Consider the following 27,766-nt stretch of genomic DNA (forward strand, 5'->3'; position numbering starts at 1 on the left):
AACAAAGTAATATTACACTGCTCAGTCAAATACAGATTTACTACTAAGATTTCAAACACTTCGTGCAGTAACATAAAGCACACAAAATTTAATCATTTATTCTTTTTCTACCACCTATAAAGAACATACTTGAATAGGAAAAAAGGCTAGATACAGTGTGCAAGGTCACATGAAAAACTAAAGTCCACATACATCTCAATGTACTTTGATATTAGTATTTTGAAGGGAATAACAGTAAACTAAAATTACTACTTTTGTTATTTTTTCCTTCAAATTCAATAGCAGTCATATAATCCCCACAGGATCAGAGAGATACAGGGTACCTGATACATAATATTCAAAGTTACATATGCTTCTAATGCTGCCATTCAAAAAGCCATTTAACTTGTAAAAAACCCTCTTAATTTATGATTTGCCAAATATTAGTTTCTTTCAAAACAATAATGCTCCAACATCTGAAAGCTTATCCAAAGAGATACTATTTTCTCATTAAAAACAGAAGTCAGAAACAAACAATTTTCTCCTAAATTAATCTCATCTTTACATGAGGAAAATGAGAAGAGAAATATCACAGCTAAGCCAATACAAACAACAAATGTTATGTTCCCCATCTGATAGTCAAAAAGTAGAGGAAAACCACACTTTGAGCCATGGTTAATTAAGAGCTTTCTAGACAAAATATGCAATCAGAATTATTTTATCTCATCAAATTATTTTCTGTGGATACAACCAGGAAAATGAAGAAAAAAATAAAAAAGGTTCTATTTCTATAAAAAGCATCATTCATACCTGCAATACATGATCCAACACGGCATGAGCTCTAACCACCAAACCACAGACATCTTGGCAGGGATTTCCCCTAACCTCTATTGAAGCACTGAAAGTGATGACAAAACAATTCTCTGGCTCAATGACCACAGCACTCGCCTGGGATGTGAACAGTTGGGTTTTAATCCTTTTTCCAGTGAATATTTTATTTTCACAAAGCGGAACAACTTCAGTTGTTCCCCTTTAGAAAGGGGGCCAAAATTCTACATGATTAAGCCACTACAATCACTGGTACCAATCTTCACAGAACATTAAATACTGAACCAAAGACTGACTTACCTTAATTAAGGTGATTCACTTAAGGCAGATTTAATGCATACTGACAAAATGACAAAACAGAGACAACATGGGATTTCTATATCCAGTACAATTTTTTTCAATGCTTTTTTGAAAACCTTGCATGCAAAGACAAACAAAAATCAGAGAGATAAAGTACAAAATATCTGTTAGCCCTCAATCTAAACAGCTAGCCAACATTCCTAGGTCCTTGCTGACCCACCTTCATTAGAAAGACATAATGAATTCAAAATAATATTTACCAAGAATATTCATAAAATCATCCAAAACTAACATGACTGAGAAACATCACCCTTTGCAATTTGTTGGTGCTATCAGAAATTACCATGTTCCTTAGAGTATCATCCGTTGCTTTGATGGTTCATGCAAAGCTGATGTATTTCTTCCTTCTTGTTAACACTCTCTCAAAAATTCCATTTTTCTTCAGGCACTCACGAGTGACCTAGCTCTGCTATTTATGGTCAGTTTTATCAGTCTTCATAGAGTAATCTTCCCTGTTCCAGACTTATTCTGCTGATCAGTACCTTTAGCAGTAGCTTTATTGCTTCAGCTACCAAAGGAACACTAAGACCAGTGTCCCTATAATGAAGGATATCGACTGCACTTACTGATTTTTACATATTTGTTTTTATGGAAGCCATTAGCACTCCTCTGTATTCCAACAGAATATTTTCCAACGTACATTTTAATAGCAAAGTTCAAAACTGCTATTTTATTTCTGTAGCTACAAGATCCTGAAAAATATAAACATAGTGAGTGTTTACATAAGACCACTTTAGACAGATTTCATCCATTATATTTTTTATGCTGAACAGACAAAGAAACCTGCAAAAAAGTATTTTTTGTTTCAAAGCACAGAATAAATCAAATGCTATTTCATCCATCAAGCACCACTACTAAGATATTCAAATTAATTTATCCTACAAAAACCAACTACCTTCTCCAAAAGCAAAGCACAGTTTGGCATCTAATGGTATATGCAGCCTGAACTTCAATAAAAAAGCCACTCACAAAAATTTCATTGCCTCTACCTCTTTCCCAGAAACAAAGCATGCAGAAAGAATACGAATCTCAGTTTTTAAACATATTTATGCATTCAAGTCTAGAAAACTAGTGCATAACTTGATTTTGGTTTACATCAAATCTTAAAAAGTCTTATTAACGTTTTAGCTTTGAGCACCAGAGGTACCTGGTTTCCCAAGAATTAGATGCTGTTCCCTCGAAGATGCAAGGTGCTAACCTTACAGCAGTCAGAAGAGACAGCACAATGATTTCCTTAATGAAACTGCAGTCAGTGTCCAGTTTTGAGGGTGAAGTTATCCATTTAAAGCACAAAGAGAATTCCCCCAATATCACAAGGTAAACTTACTAATTTCTGAGAGGAACAACTTTAAGGCTAGTTTGAAACACACAACGTGGAATACTGAAATACTTTGTTTTCCATTTACAATAGGTTAGACTATGCTGTGGTTTCTGCACACTAGGCTAAAAGGTTTTCTGAGCTGTAAGACATGCCTAACTACAATGAAGTTGGTGTGTGGTTTGATTTAGATAAATTACTTTGAACTTCAATCTGGATGTAACTGGGTTCCAATTTGACTATATCTAAGTGATCTAAGTGAAGCAGCACTGAAATCCTTTGTAAAATGACAATAAACTTCATACATTCAGAGGTTTCTTCCAAGGACTGTACCTCTGAATATTGTAAGTGCATATCTTCCATGACTGCAAGTACAAAACTGTCTCTAAAATATTTTTTTAACATTTCTAATATAAGCACTTACTTGTGAACAGAGCAGTACACTACAGACAAAAATATACACCCACCTAGGCAACCACAGCCTACAAACCCCAAGAAAACAGGCACAAACTTCATCAATCAATCTCAGCAACTCATGTAACTCCCAACAATATCAAAAAATAAGGAACTCTGTGGTAGAGCCTAACTGCAGACATTTAAACATCTCTAAAAGGAATAAGGATGCCACATTACATAAAATTTTACCCAGAGAATATTTTTAAAATGGCACCTATTATGCAAAATTCTATTGCTGCAAGGAAAAAAGGAACAAACACTTCCTGACAGTTGAGTTGGTTTAACTCATACCCCCATCTTCCTTGGATTCTTTTAGTGTAAACTCAGAAAATCTGAAACAAGTATTATACTTTTTAAAAAAGTCTCCCTATCAAACACTACACATGCAATTATGAATATTCTTTATTTAACTGTTTAAGACATAGTATTGAATATTCCATTTTCAAATAGAAAAATGCACACCAACTGTGTATGGACTGCACAGGATAATCAGTTTCTCTTCTATGCCATTTGAAATAAATTTTGATGCCTTTCATGCTGTTCCCTTAAATGGTAAGAAATAAGAAACAAATAAGAAAGTATAAATTACATCAGTTCCCTGTTGCAAGCAACACTATTCTGAATTGAACATATGAAAAAGTATGATTTCCTGAGAATAGAGCATAAGCTCACAAAAGGAGCTGAAGTCTGAAATAAGTTTTCCTTGACTCTTACATTTCTTTCTGGGTTCAGAGATTTCAGTGCAAGAAGATAAACATTTATTGAAATTTTAAATGACTTTGGGAACCCATTTCCAGAAACAGCCCACTAGTTATTCTACTTCTGCACTGAAAAACCAATTTCCTTACTAGTTAAAGTAAACAAAATCCCCCTCACAGAACAAAACCAATATATTTCGAAACCATAGTTCTGGAAGGACAGTTCTTTTAATGGTATTATGGAAAGGTGAGCTGCTCCAACAGATGGAAAGGATACTGAAAATATTCCATTGTTTTTTCTTGGAGAACATGCACCATAAAATCCATTCTTCTTATAATCATGACTGAATTCAAAACAATAGATTGCGACCATGCTCCATAATGCTAGCATGATGTTTAAATTCTTATTTTCACTTACTCCTAACTGAAGGAATAGACAAAAGACTGAGAAAACATGGAAGCAAGATGAAAGAAAATGTAAACAAATCCAAACAGCCATAGATTATGTTTAATTTTTCTTCCTTCTTTGAGAATCTTTTTCAATTTCCCAGCAATTCCTAGGACACTACCCCCCTTTTCCTATATTGTTTTTGAGTTCATTGAACAAAATATTAGAATTTGTAGTTTTATTGGTTCTATAAGAAAAATGAGAATACATTATTAGTAATAAAACAGACATTTTCAAAATCCCATGAAGAATCTCAAAGTGCTTGAAAGATATGCCAAAAGTAATCCTCAAAGTTCTGAATGGAAGTTCTTTGGCCATTTTGGAACTGTACTAGTTTAAATGTCACATAATACATGACACACTATCAAAAAATAAACAATGAAAAATAAAATACACAGCATTCAAATACACACATACCGAAGGAAACAAGATGGCATGCAAGTCAACACACTTAGACTTCTTTCTCACCTCTTGTCTAGCCAACACCTCCATAGTAACTTTTCTATTTTGATGCTCTCCAAAACCTTCCTCAAACATCAAGCTACCTCTTCAGCTTGCTCCTGCAGCACTTCCCCCTCACCAAATCTCTAATTCAATTCTAGTGAGCCAAGAGTAATTTGCTTGATCTCATCTCTATTATTTATTTTATCTAATTGGTCCACTGTTATGTTCCAAGCCTACTACTACAGCTTGGTTTTATTCAACACTACTGTCCCTCTTCCTCCCTTATTACTTGACCATTTGGGTCATTATCACCCACCAGTACTGAAATGTATCTGCTTTTCAGCCATCTCCTCTCAGAGGCCTTATCCCTTCCTTCCAATGAGATAAGTGATTACTCTCATGCCTCAAGGCTACCTGAGTGCTCAGCTCTTCTGCCACCCTCTCCAAACATACAATCACCCTTTCAATCTCCTGGACCTGGTTTGAATCCTACATTGGAACAAGTTTCTGAGAGAAGCGGTGGAATCACCATCTCTGGAAGTGTTCAAAAAACAAGTGGAAGTGGCACTTCATTATATAGTTTAGTGGTCATAGAGCTATTCAGTCAAAAGTTTGACTTGATGATCTTTGAGGACTTTTCCAGCGTTAATGATTCTATGACCCACTTCCTCTGCTCCTACTCTCGTGCTGAGTGAACATGTCTGGTGGGAATCCTGTTAGGCTCAATTTCTTCCACTACATACAGCTTTTCTTTAATTCCTCCAACTCCACTACCTCAGGACCTATGCCCAGGAGACAGACACAGCTTAAGCTCAGCAGTGTTAGAAGAGCCAAAACTGAACAGAAGCAATACACAGACCACAGTGGTGGCCAAGGATACATTATCGGCATAACGTTCTTTGTGGTCTTTAAATTCTGGTCCATACACTCCTGATTGCCTGAAAGATTTGCTAAAATAGCTTGTGAAACAACCACGAGAAGATTTTAATCTGTATATGCACAATTGCAGGGAAACAAACTGTTATTTTTATCGCCTCACTCTATACCTAAAATTTAACCTGATTTTATTGGGTTGCAAACCAGGAATTAGTGCAATTTTTTTAATCCTTTATTCATTCTTCCTCCCCCCACACAAAGTGATAGTCATTTCAACTTTTTCCTCAAGTTTTAAGTACTAGTGGTAGTGCATACAGTGAATAAAAATTCAGATCAGCATTTTTCAACTTTAAGATCTGTCTTCTGAAAGATTATCTATTCATCTGCTTATTGACTATCCTTGCCCTGCTTAGTCCCAAGATCTAAGAGGATTACAAAACCTGGTGGCAAGGCTGAAGGCTTGTTAACTTAATAACGCTGTGGATTTAAAACTGTGTTAAATTAAACAGGTTTTGAAAATGGCTTAAGTCTGCTAGTGTGGATAAGATTTAAGACTCTCCTGTCTTTATCTAGTTCATGAGAAAAACCATGTGAGATAGAAGGGCACTGGCACACACGAACAAGTGAAGGTCCATGAGACATTGATTTTCTTTTAGCAAGCTCTCAGCTTCAGAATAAAAGCTTTTTCACTACTCAGGGGCATGTTACCACAGTGCAGTGAACTCAACTTTACCAGATTTGTTCAAAATAAGCTTCAAGAGCAGCCATGGTCTATATATGCCAACTCAGATTGTCATCTGGTTAAAATTTTTCATTTTAACACTTTTTTAAAGTCAGAAGTGCTTCAGTCTCACCCATTTAAAAAAAAAATAAAGACTATAACTTAAAGGGCTAAGATAGCATACAAAAAAGAATAATTGAAGATACACGTTTCAAATTATTCAGCATTGATGTTCTGTCACCAGTGTGCAAGTAAGACTACATTCCTTCTCTTGAGTTCAGCAGCTTGAAAGTCTCGAGGAAATGAGTACTTTTGTCTTTAATCAGAGCTTTTCAAAAGCTTGTCTCGTAGAACTGTGGTTCATACAAGGTAAAACAGTGGTTCAGTTCTTTAAAAAGCTTTCAATGTATATTTTGAAAGCTTAGATGCTGAAAAGAGGAAGTTGAGAGAGGCAATATGCACATCCTTGCTTTACAAGAAAAGGAAAGCAGAGTTATCTCATCTTTCTGCAACACTAATGCCATGAAATAAAATCAGTTTTATTAACAAAGAAATACTAAAGACTGAGGAGCACTTCAGATGTTATGAAGTCCAACAAGACACTTGATGCCAGGTTTGCCTTCTGAACAGCATTGGCAGCAGTCCTTCACTTCAGAGAGGAGGAGAATGCTATCTATATTACAGTAATTTCACGAATACAAGCCGCACCAATTTGACCAAAATTTTGGTGGAAACCCGGAAGTGCGGCCAATATTCCGGGGCGGCTAATACATTAACAAAATTCTAAAAGCTGCCAACACGGAAGTGAGAGCCCGCGGCAGCCCCAAGCCAAGCTGGAGCCCGGCCGGCCCCGGCAGAGGTGGGAAAGCCTGGCAGAGGCGGGGCCAGCAGTGTGGGGGGCGGGCGGCAGAGCCTGAGCCAGCAGGGCGGGGCAGGGGGGCGGCAGAGCCGGGTCAGTAGGGCGGGGGAGCCTGGGAGAACTGGGGCTAGCAGTGCAGGGGAGCATGGCAGAAGCAGGAAGGCCGGTGGGTGGGGCTGCCTGGCAGCGGGGGAAGCCCAGCAGAATCGGGGCCAGCAGCATGGGGGAGCCCGGCGGTGCGGGGGCCTGCAGTGCCGGCCAGGGCGAGGAAACGCGGCGGCGGTGCAGACGGGAGGGGGCGGCCGGCGAGCCCGGCGGCGGCAGCCCGCCGGCAGGGCTAGGGAACACGGCGCGGCCGGCGAGCCGGGCGGCGGCGGCGGCAGCGCGCCGGCAGGGCTAGGGAACGCGGCGCGGCCGGCGAGCCGGGCGGCGGCAGCCCGCCGGCAGGGCTAGGGAACGCGGCAGCGGGGCGGTGCTGACGGGAGAGGGGGGCCAGCGAGCCCGGCGGCGGCGGCAGTGGCTGGCCCGCCGGCAGGGCTAGGGAACGCGGCGCGGCCGGCGAGCCGGGCGGCGGCAGCCCGCCGGCAGGGCTAGGGAACGCGGCAGCGGGGCGGTGCTGACGGGAGAGGGGGGCCAGCGAGCCCGGCGGCGGCGGCAGTGGCTGGCCCGCCGGCAGGGCGACTACGTAAACAGCGCAGCGGCGAGGCGGCCGGTATGCCTGCCAGCGGCGGCAGTGCCTGGCCCGCCGGCAGGGCGAGTACGTAAACGCAGCGGCGGGGCCGTGCTGACGGGAGAGGGGGGCCAGTGAGCCCGGTGGCGGCTGCAGCACCACCCTGCCGGCCCCGTCAGCAACCATGAGCGGGCCGAGCCTGCCTGGCCCCGCCCCGAGCCAGTAAAGCCCGCTATGCCGCGATCCTGTTACTAATTGGCCAATTTGTGAAAGCTGCGCACGGATTCTCGCGACGAACGAAAGTGCGGCTAATATTCGGGGTGCGGCTTATCTATTGACAAAGACAGCAACATTGTCGAGGCACCGGAAGTGCGGCTTATAATCCGTGTGGCTTGTATTCGTGAAACTACTGTAATATTTAAACAACATTGAAATGCTTACCTTTGATCAAAATGCATTTATGATTAATGGTATACTTCCCAGCTAGAAACTATAAAATTATACTTTGCACATTTACAGAATATAAAAATGGACTACCTATATATGACACTGAAAAATCAAGAAGGATAGAAAGAACAATTAAACACCAGAACAGAGGTTTTAGTTCAATTAGAAACAAAAAAAACCAAAAACAAACAAACAAACAAAAAAAAACCCACAAAAAAACCCAATACAAAACCAAAACACCACATACACACACAAAAAAAACCAAACCACACCATATTCCAAAAATTAGACATGGAAGGCCAAGCATTTCAGCAATACTTCAAACAGAAAAACAGAATTACGGTGTGAGAGGGATGGTATACAAGAGAATCTTGTCCTCATCTGTAGGAGATCAGACACATCATTGCAGGTTCTGGATTTTTAGTACTTGAGAATCAAATGCTTATGCTGGGGCGGGGAAGGACAGGGCAGTAGAGGGGATTAATCAAGAACCAAATAAGATAGGAACAAGACCTAGACAAGAAACTACTAAAAATTCTAAAATGTTTATACTCTTACACTACGAAAACTTTACCTTGGACAATAAATCACATACTTGAGTGCCATGAGTGTAAAATGAGAGTCATATCCCAAAGCTTCTAAGGGTACAGTGGATTACTCATAGGTTCGACAGTTGACTTTCCTGTACATAGCAGACTCAGATTCTAAGACACTTTAGCAACAGTGTCTGAAAATGAAACATTGACTTCTGTGTTTCACTTTCCTTCAACTGGAGAATCCAAATCTGCAGGTTTCCAGGAGTCACTGAATGACATTTTAAAGATATGTATATAACCATCACATGTTTAAAGAATTCAGAATACTGAACTCAGTTTCTCTCTTTGAAGTAATTTCCCTTATCTCCAGAGCATCTTTTTGAGTCCCAACAATTTCCTAACATTTTAGAGGATGCAAATGTGAAAACAGACTTGACAAATTGCCTCTGTGCTGACCAGCTCTGGTTCTGCACCCAAATTGCACGGCAACTCTGGCAATATCCATGGGAAAGGGATAAGTGGCACGCTCAGTGCAGCAAAGCTCTAAGCAGGATGAATGCCAGTGTTCAGTCTGATAGTCAGAGGACAGTACTGTCATCTTCCCCATTATACCCAAGAAAGATAAGGAATGCGTAAAAGAGCACTTGGATGTGTGACTCTCCCACCTCGGGACCACTTTCTAAAATTAATTCAGCTCACCTCAAACGAGCAATTCTCAGTACAAAAAGAAATTAAAAAAAAAAAACAATCCTGCTCTCCAAAAATACTCTGATTTAGTGATGTGAAAAGTAAAGGATTTGATCTAGTTCAACTGACCAAAGAATTCACTGCTGATTTTTGTCCAACACAGAGGGATCTGACAGGAAATGAGGTTTAACAGATGCACACTTTTCCTCTGTGAAGGCAGTAACGAGGTGTATAAACAGGATTGACCAGATGATATTTCAGCTTTAATTACTGAGACACATTCTTGCCCACACTATGATGAGGACATAGTCAGTGATTTAAAGAAAAAAAAAAAAGCAAAAAGGAAGACTAATACCAGGAGGCTAGGTAACACAGTAATATTAACTTATACTTTATGATCTTCTTGTATTTGGCAGATCTTAGTCATATATACTAGAAGATTATACATAGTCCATATACCTCAATAGAAAATTTTCTTTCTTATTGTTTATTTTTTGTTCCTTATATCTGACACACAGTCATGGACAAATGGGACACAAGAGGCCAGAAAACTAGATGTTTTCTTTTTCTTGGAAGTAGCACAGTAAGATCAGAGGCAGGAGATCGTTTGAATAAAGGACAACAATGGAGCCAAAGAAAAGACTAAGGAAGGTGTTAAGCATATCATAAGGAGAAGGCCAAATGCGCTGTAAGGGGAAATTCACCGAAAGAAAGACAAACAACTGATCACAACAAGTTTCCAGTTTTATTATCACAGCTGCAGTTAAAAGCTTTTTATTTTCTGCAGTTCCTATCCATGCACTAAACACTAAAGTTCCTTTAAAATCCATTTCACTCACTTAAAGGAGAGGGGACAGGAAGGATTTCTAGCTGATCCCATCCCAACCAGCTCTTCATATCATACATAATGACTATTAAGCCAGCAAATGCATTGCAGAAAGCCAGACACTATGCACAGAGAAGCACAGCAATACCAATACTGACCGACTTCTAATCAGATCCTGGATCACCTATGTAAAGCAATTTTTTTGGGATTTGATTTTTTTGGTAATATAAGGAAAAAAAACCAAGGACTTCCATTCTCTCTAAAAAAAAAATGCTTCCCTTCACAAGCCCATTAAAAGTAAGGGCTTGAGACTTCATTTTTATGCAGAAGTTTAAATTTTCTGAATGATCAAAGCTTTTGGCCACATTAAAGTGGAGGAAAAAAGACACCATTTTATTTCAGGTAGGTGGTTTTAAACAAATCTACATAAATGGAGGAATATTAAACTGGCAAATGAAGGTAAATGGAGACAGCCCTCTCTTCCACATGAAGATGCACCAAAAAATTATTTTTTTAAAAATAACGTTGTAAACAAATTTAAAAAAGATTTCAGATTTCAGTATCACACACAAATAATGTGGACTTTCTTTTAGTTTATAGATCAGTTTATTTCAAAACCAAATTGTTTTCTAAAAAAAGGGATTACACTAGTTTCACAGATATTTTATCAAGTAGATTAATGTTAATTGGTAGGTTCAAGATAGCTATGCAGGTTCAAAGTATGGAATTAAACATTTCTGCATTACCAACACAATTTACATTAGATATTCTCTTCTTATTTTTTTCAAAACACACTTAAATCTACACACCAGTGTGCCAGTCAGAAGCAGACTTCCCTAGCTGAAGGGTGGACTACCACTTACACAGATGTTTCAAGTGTCCGGCTTTTCCTCAGTGAGGTATTCATGTGATTTACTATTAAACATCCAAACAAAATTAAATCCTCTTAACAATGTGACACTAAGCATTGCACCATCTTTGGGACAGGAAATGGATTATGAACAGTTCTCCAGTAATGTGGAAGTCAATGATTTAGAGTTAACAGCAGGATATACTGACCTCAACTGAGACTGTGGAACCATTGTAAAATAACCGAGGATACATCCCGTATTTTAAAAAAGTCAATGTCTGCCCTGGAGAGCATAAAGTCTAAATAGTGAGTCAAACAAAGAAAGTACTATCAGTCATATCTGCAGATGGGAAACAGAGGCACAAAGAGCTTTGAGTGACTCTGTGCAAGGTCATAAAGGATGTCTGTAGCAAAGCCAGGAACTGAGCCCGGAAGCTCTCAATCCTAGCCCAGTGCCTTTGGATACAGACAGCTCTTCCTTTTGCTTATTCTCTTTCTCTATTTAATTATTTATCTCTGCAAGGGAACACATTAACACCATGAGAGTCAGTCTACTTTCCTTTCATATTTATGATTTCCATTATGATCACCATTAAATTTTCTCTAGTTTCACATACGATACAACAGTGTTACACAGAAGTAATTAAAACTGTACAAGCAACTGCAAACATAAGGAGTGCAATGTAAACATAAAAACAGAATCTGGTATCTCAGCAAGTATGAAATGAAACAAAAGCGTGCATATACGATCTGCAAAGACTTCACAAAATATTTTCTAACAATCACTTCAGAACATGAATAGCTGTCTATCTCCAGATTCTCAAATGTTACTTGGGAACTTTCCCCCCCATTCCTTCTTCCTTCCCCAGATTTACATGCTGTTATGGAATAACCTTCTGGTTGGGGGGGTCAGCTCAAAATCAGACACCATCAAGTAATGATTCTCCAGCCTATGATCACAAATAACAATCATGGGACTAGCTGCATTAGCTGCTGTATTTTGCATATTTCTACAACTACTTTTTCCTTTAAATGGGTATACCTTACAATCTGATCAATTATGATATTGGGAACCTCCTGTAAGAGCACCCCTCCAGCAGAACTTTACTGATACTTTTTTTTTTATTATTTCATTCTACTAACTCTTGTTCCAAGATAATTTAAAGATCTGTTCCAATCTACACCTGCTGCTACGTATGGCAATTCCCATGTTTATTTACAATAATGTAATAAAGTTATTGATCTATGAATGCACATTTTCAGTCCTTGTTATTTTCTAGTCCAAAAGGTTTCTTTTGATACTTAAGTTCTGCCAGGATCTCCACAGTCCAGCAAGAGCCATGACTGCAAAAGCAGCAGTCGTTTTGGCTCCAGTCAGATTTTTGCAACCCGCTCAAAAACTGTGAGAGCTGTTCTCTGAGCTCTCTTCTCCAGGGTGGTAAGGATAAAAGAAAACTGATTGCTTACACCATCCATTGAGTCTGACAGAGAAGCCCAAACCTGCTTAAGTCCACACAGACCAATAGGTGGCCCACTGTTCCTATTGCCCCAAGATATGTGTGTCAAACACCATGGGTACAGGCGGAAAACCTGGCTCAATTTATTTCCCTTTCTACCATTACAACTGTTTCAGCAGTTACCAGGCAAGCCTACTGGATCACAAATGACCACCTTTTCAGTAGTATAGATACAGGAATTTAAAAATTTAGCATTACTTTCCTCGTTAAACAAACATGAAAATGGATGCATGGGTTTATATGACACAGCACCACTGCTAAGCATTAGCAGAAACTCGTGAAACAATCTCCTATTAGTGGGCTTTTCTTTCCTCCTCAGTGTAAAAGAATTTATCACAAACAACTCAGATGCTCAGACACTAGTGGCTCTAGCCCCCTTTAACGCTTAAAGGAGCATTTTCCAATAGCCTGTAATGATTCCTCACCCTCTAAATTTGACTTCACTGAGAATGGTAACCCCAGAGGTTTCTAGGGTCTTTCCAGAATTAAACACAAACAAAAAGGGAAAAGCTTTAGGACTTTCATATTGCATTGTAGTGTCTCTTGACAAGATTTTCCATGGACATACAGTGGAATATACTCAAATTACACCATCAATACTTACTCAGCATAAGCATCAACTCTATCAGGAATGGCCAACTTTTGAGCTATTCATGCTTTTCTTTTGTTAATGGAGATCATTTGAATTCTTCTCTTAGCTCTTCCTGCCTACATTTGGTCCAGAAAACAGCTGAAAACCTTATTTTGCAAAATATTTTTAACAGTGACGAGATCTCAGACTATCTAGACAACTCTCTTTTAGATTCTGTGGAAAAGATAGTCCTAACTCCAAACGGTTGGACTATAAACAAACTAGAAGGAGACTTAGTATATCTTAGGCAAATACAAATTCAAAGGAAAAGTTAAACATGGATCATCTTTAATCTATCTAGCAGAGAACAGCTCTCCAACATCTAGCAACATACGCACACAGCTACCTTTAAGACTCCTGCAATAAGCATACCCTTGTAAAACTGCTATAAGGAACTTAGGATAATTCTTGTTTGACATACTCTGTGAAAATGAAAAAAAATATGAACATAAGCATAAACATAAAAGGATGGACCCTAACATTTTTGAATGCTCTTTTGAAGGAAACAAGGCTCATGTGATCATGCAGTCCCCCGACAGCCCTCAATAACTTGCTCCTGATGACCAGTCCCAAGCAGATTTGACAGTAGGCTGTGGCTCTTACAGCTCTTCCAAGCTGTCAACCTAGCTGAAGGTTTTCACTTGAAAAAAAAGAAAACTATTAAATTCACATCCATACCAGAGAGGAAGAATATGTTTATCTGTTTGTTGTCCCCGGCTGCCTAGAACAGAACTGCTGGGCAGACAGCAAACACAAGTTTTCCATCAGGTACAGCAGGATCTGTTGCCTTTGCCCAGCCAGTACCAGGGAAAGGCACAGGAGGCTTTATACATCAAAACAGCAGGGAAACAAAATAGATTAAGAACTTACACAGAGAATTGCTGTTGTTACAGCAGTGAAAGCTTAGAGAGTCTACAGAAATAAAGGGTTACTCTAGTGAGGGAGACACTAGGCACAAGATTTATTAATCCCCACCACCCACCCAGCTTCATTAGTTTTAAGACTCAAGGAACCATTTGTTTGTTTATTGCCATGTGTCACCACATACATAAAGAGAATGCAATATACTGTGCAATTACAGGGCTGGCCACTCCACAGTCATTGATACAGTTCAGGAAATCATGCGGCAGTACATGCTGTATTAACCTTTTCTGAAAATTATGGTATTCTCTGAAAGGGCATTTATGAGCTTAGTATTACTTCAGGGTATAAGCAGAATGTTTATGACTTGACAGCCTTCATCCACATTCACTTCATTTAACTGAACAGCAACTTTCATTTACTAGTTCCCCTTCAGCAAAATTAGTTTAGGAAATCTGACTCTGCCACTCATCTAGAAACAGATTTTCCTCTTCAATTCCCAGGGTGGAACTGTATTTGCAAGCATCTTTATGTTAGAGTTAGCAAAACAAATAGGGCATTCATTTCAACACTGACCATTAAAGCAGCATTTTGCTTTCTGGACCTTTTTTTTTTTCAAAACCACTTTTCATATAGAAAATGGAAAAGTAGTTCTTATCTCCACCTTCTTATCCATCAAGGTTGGTTCATGTTCATAGAAGTACTGGCGTCCTAGTAAAAAAGGCTCTGAACAAAGTGGACAAATGATGAGATCATCATTTTTCCCTGTCTCCCAAAGGAAAGAAGGCACAGGAATGTCTCTGAAATTCCAAAACCAAAGATGGAGTAAGACTTACTGTAAAACACTGAAAACTACCACTAATATACAATGAGTCTCAGTTAATTGCATGAGGAATGCATATGGTCACAGTTTTAATGACACATGGTACAGCATAAGCTGAAGTAAACTTCCATGTGTTATCACTTTCTACTCTACACAATATCTGGAGATGCAAATGTTGCAAAATAGCATATTATAGAACATTTTAAAAAAGAGAGAAAATATTCCATATTCAACCTATTTTGCCTAATAAAGCTTTGAGAAACTCTGAAGTACAGTCCTTCATGTGCAGTGCTGCACTGGAAAACTTTTTGGAGGAGAAGCAGTCTCTGAAAATACACAGTTATTTAGAAAGGCCAACACAAAAATATATAAACAAATTTTAAGTTTTTTTGTTTTCAGTTGAAGAGCATTTGTAAATACAAGGCATCATGATATCCTAAAGTTATAGAGAAGACCAGACTGGTTTTGATACTGCTGATGCTTCTTTGCAGCACTTTTTAAGGATACTACGACCTGGAAAGAAAACTCACCAAAAACACAAAAAGAAACCACAAACAGAAAACCCCACAGATCACCTTCTCTCCTCACCAATTAATATATATACAAACCAAAACTCATTACCAGGAAGTGAGTTGATAATTATAATTTCTATATTCTAAAGAACCCAATGAGATCTCTAACAAGCAGAGAAAGCAGTATCACCTAATGGAAAAACAACTGTATTTTAAATCGTTATGTAAACTTAAGAGGTGTATCTAAGATCTTTTGGAGAGATTCAAATCATGTCAAGTACAATTGAGGAAAGTCAGTACTAGGCTTCCTTCACTGGGTATGTAAACGAAATAATTCAGATACACTTCAAAATAAAGACTAGTTCCTGCCAAAAATACATTCCTTATAACATGTCATAAAAATCGAATAAACTCCACAAGACAGAGACTACCCAAACCAATCAGAAACTCCACTTTAAACACAGGAACTCAAACAAACTGAGCAGCAAAATCTTTCAGAAAAGCTGATCTGCTTTGTCTTCAGATAAAACAGAGCAAGGTCTGTCATCTCATAAAATTACATTTCCTGACACAAGTTCTAGAATGAATAATCATAAATGAGGCTACTGAGTCTTGATTATAAGGCAGACTCTACAGGTTGCTTAGGTCTTAGGAAGGAACTAGAGTATATAAAGAAGGCAACGTCTTCCCATCATGATATACAGAACTTCCAAATTGCCTAGGAAGAAATACTCAAGGAAAAACTAATAAAGAAACAATGAGGACTAAGAGTGCAAATAACTTAGCAGATTGCAGGAATTCAAAAATTTCTTTTCAAAGGAAAAAAAGTAAAAATTTAGATACTTAGAAGCCAGTGGCAAAACTTCTCTGCTCATGTTTAGCATTTATTATGTCTAACTTAAAGGAAATTTACTGATTGTAAGAATCATTTCAGAAAATGCATGAGCCAAAATGATATTTCTAGTCTTGCAGTACACAAATCAAAAACAGTTTCAAATGTTCTTCACAAGACCTCTATCCTTAACAATAACTTAACTTAAGCTTTCCACATAAATTACCTTGCTCTATTTGATTGTCTTTGAATTGGACAGTTATGGATTTCTTCTTCTTCTTGCCTCAAAAGCCGAGTTTTAATAAGGAAGCATTGTTAGTATTTACATAACATTAAACCAATGCTGACCTTGCCAGAAATCTACAGAAATTCTCAAAATCACATTGTTTTGCTGAATTAACTATCTGCCCTTATCCGAAAGCAGAGGCCATCAACCGTTTCGAAATGGTGCAGGAAAAGACAGGAATGCAACAAAATACTGTCACCACGTGGTCCTTACCCTAACAGGAGGGCTCCGTGCTTGCACCCTTTGCTGCTGTGCAACCTGCGAGCTCTGCAGGTCCTTTGATCCACAATTAGCTACAGTGTTGATGGGGACCCTTGCAGCGTTTGTGCCAGCAGTCCCAGCGCCGGGTTTTCGAGGCCTCTGTTTGATGCCATCCAGTAGTCTAACAAGCAAAATATTACTGGGGAGTTCGTCAACACCGCAGTCCACTAAAGTCCGGCACTCGGGACATCGCAGCTCATTGCGAGAGCTCACAATGCCCAGCAGGCAGCGTTTACAGAACGTGTGCTGGCAAGGCAGGACTTTCGCAGAAGCATCAAGGCGTTCCAAGCAAACAGGACACTCCAACAGATCCAGCAAAGCCGATTCATCCATTTTCCTTGTATTACTTAATGAAATAACAAATCTTTGCAGAATTTGTGTGTTTTGAGCGCTGCAACGGTATCATGTTACATCCATTCCTCCTCTGACCGTGCTCTAAAATGTTTTGAGGAAAAAAGCCATTAATAAGCTGGGAAAAGTAAGCAAGACCACTTTATATGACAATGTTCATATAAAGAGCAAATTAAGAGATCACTAGACTGATTCAGTAGATATTTTCAATAAATGAAACATGAATACAGCAATCGCAATCTACATTAATGTATGTGTTTATTTAAGATATTTTAACAAATGCTAACAACTAAGGTTTATAAATTCAAGTCCCCATAAATTTCAGTCTGACTGATTTTACTTTCTCAGATTATTCCAGAACAAAGAACTATGCCCACTACAGTGGTATAATAAAGCTTACTTCTCATAGTTCTTAATACATCTCTGAATAATTGAGACATTTCACAAGATGGCAAAGGTAACTACACGGTGTCCAAAATCACACAGCCTACACCAACACAGCATAGGAAGGGGAATCATATTTACCTTAACACCAAGCCAACAGTGAACTACATTTCTATCCTTTCTAAGAAAACTACTGCAGCACATTACACAGCTCAGCCTTGAAAATAGCCTCCAGCTCACAAGGTTTTAAGCTTACCGCAAGCACTGACAAGAGGGGTCATTACAGTGCCGCCTTTAAGAAGCGCTTCCAAAACTATCGCGAAGTGATTTACAGCAGGAAGTGCTACTGCCATATCGCAGGACAACACGAGCGCTGCGTATGCAGCCACAGAGGCAGGGGCGAGCCCCCAGCCAGCTCCAGCCTAAGTAGCGAGGGACTGGGAAAGGGAGGGGGGAAAAACAAACACTGCTAAAGAACCCTCCCCCAAAAAAAAACATCCTGAGAAAAGTCACACCAGGATGCTTCACAGGCAGAAAAAGGCTTGCTAACCTCGGCAGTGCCCAGCGCCGGGCGAAGTTGAGCGCCTCCCCGCACCCCCGCAGCCGCCTGCGGGAGAGGCTCCCCCGGCTCTCGTCCCGCACCTACCTGCTCTCGGGCTCAGCGCCCGGACCACCTCCCCGCTCCACTGCTTTATATTCCCCCTGCTGCCCGGGGGAACAGCGACCCGCAGGGGGGCGGACGCCGCGGCGGCGGCGTGCAAGGGTCCCTGCGGGGACAGGGGCGAGCGGGGACGTTCTCCCTGGGAGGCGGGGGCGGGAGGGGGCACGGCCCTGTCACCCCGCCCTAAGGCGCTGGACAGAGGGAGAGAGGGAGGGGTCGGGCCCGCGGCCCCTCCGCCGCGCCGAACCGCCCCTCGGGGACGCAGGGGTCCCCGGGGAGCTCGAGCGCCGCCCCCTCCCCGGTCCTCACCCGGCTCTCACCGTGTGGCCGCGCCGCCCCCGCTTTGTTCCCGTGAGAAGCCGCCGCCGGCCCCACCGCTGCCTCTCCCGCCGCGGCAGCGCCGAGACTCCCGCGCCCTCCCCGCCCCGCCGCGCAGGGGCCGCTGACGCGAGGGGCGGCACCGCCCCGCCGAGGGGCCGCGGGCAGGGAGCGGGGGCGGGCCCGGCGGGTGCCCAGTGGCAGCACCGCCCCTCGTGGGCGGGGACGGGCGGCGGGGCCGGCTCGTCCTGCCTGCCATCCCCACCGTGCCCACCTCGCTAGGTGCCTCGGGCAGTGGCTGGGGCGGTGGGAGAGCGCAAGCGGCCTCCTGGGACAGGGGAAGGCGCTTTTCCCCGCCTTGTGCGTTGGGGGCAGCCCGGACGGGCACCTGGGGCTGCCGCCGTCTTCGCAGGGGCGGTGATGAGCGAGGAGGAGGGACGGAGGGAGGGAGCGAGGGTGGGTGATCTCTCGCTCCTCGCCGGGCTGCTCCCGCTCGCTGTCTGTGATAAGTCATACCCGGAGCGCCGGCCTGCGGCTGCCAGGCCCAACAGAAGGAGGAGCGGAGTACCCGGAGCCCGCGGCGGCCCGCCCAAGGAGACTTCTCATGCGGCACGGGGGACCCTCCCTGAGCCTCCCCGACTGTGCTCCAGCAGCTCCGGCGGCTCCCGCTCAGGGAGGTCAGCGCCGCCGGGCTGGGCAGGGAAGGAGACGGGGCTGCCGTGTCACGTCCATCGCTGCCCTCGGGTGCGGCTTGCTCCCTCGGGCCCTCGCAGCACGCTTGTGCTAAGGTCGAGTGCAGCGTGTCCGTGGGCATGGTTAGCGCTGGACTTGGCATTGCTAGATTAAGTTGGGCTCGGTGATCTTAAGAGGTCTGTTCCAAATTAAACGGTTCTATGATAGGACTGCTTCATTAAATAAATGATGACAGAAAATTGGTGAGTGCCTCTCTTCACACGCTCCTTCCACATACACACAACCACACACCTCTGGGTTCGGGAGATGATGCACTTGCTTATGGGGTGTTTTGTGTGATGTACCTCTCTACGAGGCTGGGAATTAAGGAAGAAATAAACCCTATGATACAAACAAATTATCATGAAACAAAAAGGAGTTAAAGCCTGCTCGTTTTAAATCAAACGAGACCCCCTTGTCTATGGGTGATGAAAAAGCTAGACAAATACTAAAGTTCCAGTTATTCATCTTGCCAACTTCAACTCAAAAAGGAAGCAATCCAACAGCTTGTGTGTAGTTCTAGCTTTCAAGTTGACCCTAAGAAATGGTATGAAACTGTGTCAGGAGAGGTTTAGGTTGGATACTAGGGAAAGTTTCTTCACCCAGAGGGTGACTGGGCAGTGGAACAGGCTCCCCAGAGAAATGGTCACCACAAAAGACTGACTGAGTTCAAGAAGCATTTGGACAAGGCTCTCAGGAACGTGGTGTGATTCTTGGGCTGTCCCATGCAGGGTCACGAGCTGGACTTGATCCTTGTGGATCAATTCAGGATATTCTATAAGTTTAAATTTGCTGTCATATTTACTGAATTCTGTGTATAAAATGCTGCCTTCTTTTTTCTTTTTCATGCATGGATTGTGTAGGTTTGGATAAGCTGATAGTGTGACAGGATTTTCTGTCTTTTTTTCTAGATATGCTAAGTTGGTTGTTTCCAACAGTAATTATATACTGTGATTATTAGGATTTCCGAATAAGTACTCACACTGCATCTCTAATATTTTATGTTAATTTTCAGTCATAGTAGTGGAAATATTGAAGCTGCTAAATATGTACAGTTCATTAAGAAAGAAAGTTTCCTCCCCCATGAATTCTGGAGTTTAGGAAAACTGATACAGATGGATTTCTGGTCTATGTCTGTGCTTTCCATGGAGTATCGTAACATAAATAGAAGGGTATAAACATCTGATACGTAAGAATATTCCTATGTCTCATAGTAGTCCTCTATCTTGCCATGTCAGTGCTGTTGCTGCAGAAAAAAAGGGATAATTAGTACATTTGAAACACAGACTTGTTGAATCTAAACAAAGTCTCATCTCACAATTGGGTTTCACTTTTGGATACAGCTTCTTCAAAAGATCTCACGGTAATAATGTGCCAGCCTTTCTAGCATAGTTTTGTAAGCAAGACAATTACTGTTGTCTAAACTTAGTTTGCTCCCCAAGGAATGTAAAATATCTATTAAAACAGTAAAGGAATTTACAACACAAGTGGTGCACCAGGGAAGCAAGATGAAAGTTCAGGGTAGCAGGATAAAAAGATTACCCCTTTATCAGGGCTGGTCTTTGATAGTGTTTTATGTAAAGTCTGTAAAATACTAAATGCATTATGGAATACAAACCAAAGTAGTAAACACTCTGTAGAGTATCAGGTAAATATGTTACTTCCTGAGCAGTAGCTGTAGTTAATTTTCAAACAATTATGATCCATGTAAAAAAATGTGGGGGTGTGTACAGATGTATGCCACTGCCTTCTTACGCATGAAGTGTTTGACTCAAAGAGGCTGGAATACTCTGGTGCCGGGACTGAAAGGAACAGAACTGCTGTTACATTTAAGCATTTATTCTTTCTTGCTACCAGCCATAAACAGGGAATTGCACTCTTTGGACATTTTTATGTGAGAAAACCTCACTTCTTGAAATCATCCCAACCTTATGTACAGATCATTAGTTCCTTGTACAGTTTTTACTAAGTACATGATGCAAAGGGCAAAAATCCCTTTAAAAAGACTGATTTGAAAGATGAGGCCCTCTGGTTACTCAACCACCTGGACTGCTACAATTATAATGTCTATTAATATTTATATTTTACACATTTTTGGTGTCACGAATTGTACTTATGTCACTGGGTTTCAGGCACAGGTTTTTTTTCCCCTCCAATAGATGTTGTTTCTTTTCATCTGGAAGCTGTTGAGTAAAGGAAGAAGCAAAGGACAATAGGAAGAACAGCAAAAGACAATGTCAGTAGCAGAAAGAACTAGTAACACCTTTTTCTTTCATTTTTTCTGTGTCAGCATTCTTAGTGCAATAAACCTACTGTGTTCTCTGCATTCCTTCTCTTTCTCCAATACCTTATTTTGCTTCCCTGGGCCAAACAGCCTAAAGGCCTCTCCCCATGTCTTCAGTCCACTCTTTTGAAACAGTGACACTTCTTATTTTAACTAACACTTACAGCAATAATTTCTGTTTCTGGCACATTTCCAAGTACCCTTAGTTTTTCCTCTGTCTTTAAAATGTGAGACAGTCTATACTGTGCCTGGCTTTAAGCAACACTGGTTAATTGATACATTGGCAGCTGACAAGAAGAGAGAACAACATCTGCTGCATCCTTTGCTGTGGGACAAACATTCGATATTAGATGATTTTTTTAATATGACCACTGTTTTCTATGAAACCTCTAGAATCTTCATCTTTCTAGATATTCCATCAGGTTTTGCCAATGAATTACTGGGAAGATATGAACTCTATAGTCATCTGCATCTAGTTTCTTAGGAAATTTAATGGATAAGTAGTATGGGATATTCCAGAATTACATATTTTTCAACATAAAAACATTTGGTAATTAATGCTCTAAATACACCAATGCACTACAGAACAACACCAGGTTCAATCTTCATTCTAATCCTGCAGAATGTCTCTGAAGATTGTTACCCTTGACAGCAAGGATAATCCATGTGCCTGAAAAAATCATGTTAGCACTATATATATATTTAGAGTAATAAAACAAAACTGAGTGCCATGTAGATCAATGCAGGCCTGCAAGAATAAACATATGAAGGCATAATTAATTTATTTGTGAATTCCATCCTGAAAGTCTTCAGATAACTGCAAAAGGCTCAAACATAATAAGACTCATGGAACAAGAGGTGTTATGTCCTATCAGAAAGAAAACACAACAGTGTCTTGTGGCAGCAGTCATAGTCTGAATTCATTTTATGTTTTGAAGCATGTTTATGTTTTGAGCTATATTTTTGTACTAAAATATTTTTAAAGTTTTTTTTTTAATTTAGCCAGAAAGGATGATGTTTTTTCATTTGTAATGTCCACATTAGCCTATGTTTCTCATGCAATATAGATCTCAAGCACCAAAAAGGTTAATCTTATTTCTTTGTAAAATGACCCCTGGAGATATGGTGGCAACCCCTTTTCAAGGACCATGCCATCCCTTTAGTGAGAGTATACTGCTGATGGCCACACTGATCTTGCTGGCTTTACATTGGCAAGTACAGCATGTCATGAAGGATGTTAGCCCATGGCTAACTTTTGGTCTCTGGTGGAAATGGTCAAAGATGTTCTTCAATTGCTTCATTCCTTATTCACTAAAGAGTCAATTTTTTTTTTTTTTTGTGGTTTTGTTTTCAGGGTCTTTTTTTCAGGGAGCTAAGGGGGGATTGCAGTTTGGTTTTACTTTGGTATCTTGGCTTTTTGAGAGTTTTACAGTTAGTACCAGCTTTAAATTACCTAGCTCAGTTACTGTTGGCAAGAATTCCAGCAGCAAGGAGCTCAGCATGGTTGATACTGATCCAGTTGGTTTGCTGGCAAACTGAGTTTTGTGCTATCCTTAAGGCAGTTTCTGCATTGTGAACTAGTTCTAACTACATCAATGACAAATGTACTTCCAAGGCTTTTGCATCCTGCTAGAAGGATCCCTGCTGGTCTGCTATTTGTGAGGAGTTGGGAGAAATGAGTTGTAAAATTAGAAGCCAAAATACACTGAAAGCACATCTTTATTCTGTGTTCTAGGCATCCAGCTTTCTTGAGTGCAGCATCATTTGTGTATTCATGCTGTAAACTGGCTCTCGCTGATAAGGTGGATCTGGGATTGCAACTTCATACGTATTGCTGCTACTGCAATAACTTGAATCACAGGGAGGAAATGTGCAATACAAAAAGTGTCTGTGGAATTAAAGAATGTTACAAGTTCTTAGTGTTTGGGTGAGCCTTTTGTTAGAAGACATTCCCACTAAGTTAGTCACAGGAAAACACTGGCCTTATGGGTGCTTATGATCCCCATAACCTAGCTGCATCATTCAGTGCTGTACCCTATAGAATGCAGTAAGATGTTGGGTTACGTAATTGCTCAGGAACTTGATTTAAATGTTCATTATGATGTTGGGAACATTGTGCCTGCATCTCATTAACCAGCAAGTTTTAATTTGTCCTTACTACAAATAAGGAAAAACATAGGAGAATCACGTTTAAAGAAATCAATCTAGATGGTACAGCTGTGAAGATTTTAGAAGAGGAGCAGAAGTGTTAGAATCCATTCTTAATAAGTTTATTCCACAATCAGAATATCTTTTTCCTTCCTTACATACAGCTAACAAGCTACAGACCTAATCTGTGAGGCTGCAGAGTTGGTCCTAACTCTTATTTGCCCCTTTAGAATTAGTGCTCTCTCCACAGGGGTGATTCTGGTGGGAACAGAGCATACCAGATTATGTGTTCAGTCCTGCTTTAGGTATCTCGCAGGCCCATTAAGGTCTGGTCTCCCAAAGAACTGTAAGTTATTCAGGATGTAGTTTTAGAATTATTGACTGCCCTAGACATTTTGGAATGCTTACATGTTGTTTTAATAGTTTGCTATATTGTTAGCAAATTGTAAGCTATTAAAAAGCTATTAGTATTTTCCCACTTCCAAAGGCTGCATTCCAGTCACAAGGTAAAGCTCTTTCATATGAACAGTAAACCAATAATCATATAAATATTGAAGTAAAATTATCATGTTACTGACTCTAGACTGAGATCAGGCAGAACTGCAATAAACCACTTCCAGTGACAATGAGCTGGAATGACTAAAGTCCAGTTTTATCTTTGAGGAACACTGTGGCAAGTGTTTGGAGCTTTGGACACCCAAATGTGTTCAAACACACAGGTGAGTTGCAGGGCCCAAACAATTCTTCTTTATAAATAAGCAAAAAATATCATGGAGGATATTCAACGTTCATCAAAGTAGTTTACTTAGTCTTCATTACCACACCTCATTACCAAAGTATTTGAAAGAAGCCAAATGTCTGGAGACTGGATACTTAGCACGTATCTTTCTTGTGGGGAAAAAAAAAAATTAAAAACATGTATTTCCAGAAACACACTACGGCTTCACGCTCTAAAATCCTGTGAGAAGACAAAGCTAGTCAGTAAGTTTCACGTACAGGGAAGAATTCACAATACTGTGCTATTTTATTAAGGAGGTCCTTCAGTCAAATTAATCTTCCAAGAACAAACATCCATGGCCAAAGTCTTAGCATCCTCCAGTCAGTAACAGGGTGGAACCTCAGGTCTATTCACCTTTTCACGAAAAATAAATCTTTAAAGCATATTAAGCAATCTTTTCAGTCTTTCTAGATAAGAAATTTTCATGTCCAGCCAGAGCATAGGCTCAACAACAGGTGATGTAAAGGATTGTATTTCTCCTTTGGGTAACTGCATGATAACATAATGAAAATTCAGAAATTTCTGCAGGTCTTAACAAACACCTTATCCAAAGTGTCTTATTCCAGGAGAAGTTATTGGAAGTGCATTTGCAGAGGCATAACTCTTCAAAACCACTTATGCTTTTGTGGTCATGAAAGCTAAAGTGTGACAAATGTGTAGCAATAATGTATTTGTAGTGTGGTTTGTGTTGTTTTATGATGAGTCCTGCAGTTCCTCCTACTGTCCAAATCAGGCAATCTGTTGAAAAGTACCGTAATCCTTTCACCTACAGCTTTTCTGCAGAGAGTTGGTTTGGATTTTGTCCCAGAAGAGTCTGTACTGTGTTCCACTCTCAGACTTAGGAGCAGGGATTGGTAAGATGCTCCAGGATAAATATGAGACATCTTCCATGTCACATGGATTCGTGATTCATGGATTCATGAATTTCATGGAATTCATGTGTTTTTTCAGCAAAATCTACAAGAAGATTAAATTCTAAACTAGGTTATTTTAGAATTTCAAGTGCTGCAACAGTTTGATAGTTTGCCAAAAAAAAACCAAAGTTGTCCTGTTAGGTCTTAAAAGCATGCACAGCTGGATTTTTCTTCAGAGAGATTTATTTCCCTAAAATTGTATTTTCTTACTAAAAGTGCCTACTGGGCACTTTTGTGACAGGCAAGTAGGATTATCAGCATGTTTACTGTCTGCCACACTTGAACAGTTCTGCCGTGGTGTCATACATAAGTGATGAAATAGGTTGTGTAAGAATTTGTGTACTAGGATATAAAAATTAAAATGCATTACAGCATTTAAAGTGCACTACCATTTCAATTCCAAACTAGTCAAAGCAGTATCCTTGGAAAGCATTTTCTTTGACTTTAGTATTCCTTTTTGGAATGTACCCACAGCTCCAAGGAAAGTTGCAGCCCCATTAGCAAAAATTAGGCCTCTTGATTTTCTGAAAGGTACAGGAGCTCCTTTACAGCTTTGGTTCTCTGCATTTCCTGGTACGCTTGTGAAAGGATGCAGGTAGAGGTTTGGATGTGATCAGTGTACCAGCCATATACCATGCTTTTGTCCATGATATCTTGGAAGCAAAAAGCAAGGATTTATGATGTAGTTTGACTCTGAAGGAAAGTTTTGAATTACACTGGGATGAAAGTAAGAGAATAAAGGGACAAGATCCCCAATGATTTTTTGCAGAATGACTATCATTCTGCTACCACAGTTCTTTATAAACAGAGGAATGTAGGAAAACAGACTCCAAAACTATCTTTGTTCAAAATAAGATTAAGGAAGTGAGATAAATTTATGGAGCATTCATGGCACTACTTTGGATTTCTTTCATAAAGCTTGAGACTTGGCTTCTAAGTCAATAAGGACATTGAGACACAAAATGAATTCTCTGAGGCTGCTAGTGCTACGAGGCTATATAATCACAAAGATTTCTCTTTTTGTTTTTTTTTTTTTAAGATTTGTGTCACTTTCACTCCCACACATCTGGCAAGAGAGCTCTGCACTGGCTTAGCTGAAAAATCTTATCTCGTAGATCATTACTAGCAATAAATTCCAGCCTTTGTGCTTACTTACATTGTCCCACAGCCTGGAGTCACGGATTTTGTAGAACTAGGAATGTGGGCTGTAAAATATTTACTCACTAGCATGCCCCCACCACCGAAAAGAAACCCCAACCCCCAAAAAACCATGCCAGGACTCAAAAACAAGCCTCAAGCTCTTCCATTGTGAAGTCAGCTTTGAAAATGTAAATCACATGAAACTGGCTTTTGGGGCCAAAGAAAACAGGCAGCTGGATTCCATCCCCCAGCTAAGAATCAGCCCTTAAATACCTCTTAAATAGACACTTTATATGAGCTATATTCAAATCCATTTTCAAGTAATGTTTTCCCACGTGTCCCAGAAAATGCAAACAGCAACTCTGTGTGTGGATGGACTGGGGCACTGACAATGGGTAAGTGTGCCAAAACCCTGCAAACTGGTAATGCAGTTCTACCACAATTCTTCTCTAAGGCCACATCTGTGCTAAAAAACTGATGTATTTTTAATCCATGTCATAGTCCTTATATATAGCTAAGGCAGCTGTGCTCTAAAGAACTGTCAGCAAATGGCCTATGCTAGGTCTTTTCCTGCATACTAATTCACATTGGTGAGCATTTTTTCTGGTATTATCTTCTGGAAGCATTCTTATTTATGGGATTTATTGTGCTGATCCTTTTCTATATGACAGGCATAGGGAACATGAAGGCAGTAACCTTATACATGGAAGACTTGGCAACTTGTGGCAAAAAAGACTGGAAAGCGAAGAGAAGGTAAGACAAACAAGATGGCACAGATGCATTTATCTCTACAGGTTCAATTAAATAATATGCTGGGAGAAAGCAAAGGAACAATTCCTAGTACTAAACTACAGATCTCCCATTTAGCAACCTGTCTCCTGGAATAGAATTAGTCCTACTATTAATCCTACTGTTAACAAGCAGGTTTAGAGTTAATAATGACCAGCAAGTGTTGCTGGGCAGAAAATGTACAGTAATTTCATGACTATAAGGCACACCCTTTTGACTAAAATTTTCACCTGAACCCGGAAGTGTGCCTTATAGTCCAGTGCGCCTTATATATGGGCAAAAGTTTGGAAATTTGCCAACCCGGAAGTGTGAGCTGTGAGCTGCGGGGGGAGCTGGCAGGGCCGTGGCTGCTGGGTGGAGGCGGGGCCGTGGGTCCGGGGCTGCTGGGTGCAGGGGGCCTGGGGGCCCGTGGTGCCCCGGCAGGCGTGCTCTGGCCCCGTGGAGGCGGCACGGAGCAGTGGTGGGCATGCCCCAGCCCCGGGAAGGCGGGGCCGAGCAGCGGTAGGCATAGCTTGGCCCCACCGGGTACAGGCGGGCCCAG

General features: G+C 40.8%; 2 protein-coding genes across 6 annotated transcripts in view; both read right to left on the reverse strand.

Moving 5' to 3' along the window:
• The window catches only part of SH3RF1 (SH3 domain containing ring finger 1), a 96,952-nt gene extending 78,424 nt beyond the window's left edge, over positions 1 to 18,528 (reverse strand). The window contains exons 1-2 of one of the 4 annotated variants that reach the window (XM_033060684.1): positions 18,443 to 18,528; positions 16,679 to 17,161 (exon numbers count right to left, since the gene is read on the reverse strand). In XM_033060684.1, coding sequence (XP_032916575.1) covers positions 16,679 to 17,059 — 381 coding nt within the window. In that variant the 5' untranslated portion in view covers positions 17,060 to 17,161; positions 18,443 to 18,528. Of the gene's footprint in view, positions 1 to 16,678; positions 17,162 to 17,717; positions 17,846 to 18,107; positions 18,225 to 18,431 lie in introns of those variants that run through there. The other 3 variants (XM_033060687.2, XM_033060685.2, XM_033060688.2) reach the window with 3 other exon arrangements.
• Positions 18,529 to 20,156: 1,628 nt separating this feature from the next.
• The window catches only part of NEK1 (NIMA related kinase 1), a 60,842-nt gene continuing 53,232 nt past the window's right edge, over positions 20,157 to 27,766 (reverse strand). Inside the window, exon 38 of one of the 2 annotated variants that reach the window (XM_033059475.2) lies at positions 20,157 to 22,204. The gene's annotated coding sequence lies outside the window, so the exon portion shown is untranslated. The remainder of the gene's footprint in view (positions 22,205 to 27,766) is intronic. The other variant, XM_033059474.1, reaches the window with a different exon arrangement.

The sequence above is a fragment of the Catharus ustulatus genome, chromosome 5, assembly GCF_009819885.2.
Source record: "Catharus ustulatus isolate bCatUst1 chromosome 5, bCatUst1.pri.v2, whole genome shotgun sequence".
NCBI lineage: Eukaryota > Metazoa > Chordata > Aves > Passeriformes > Turdidae > Catharus > Catharus ustulatus.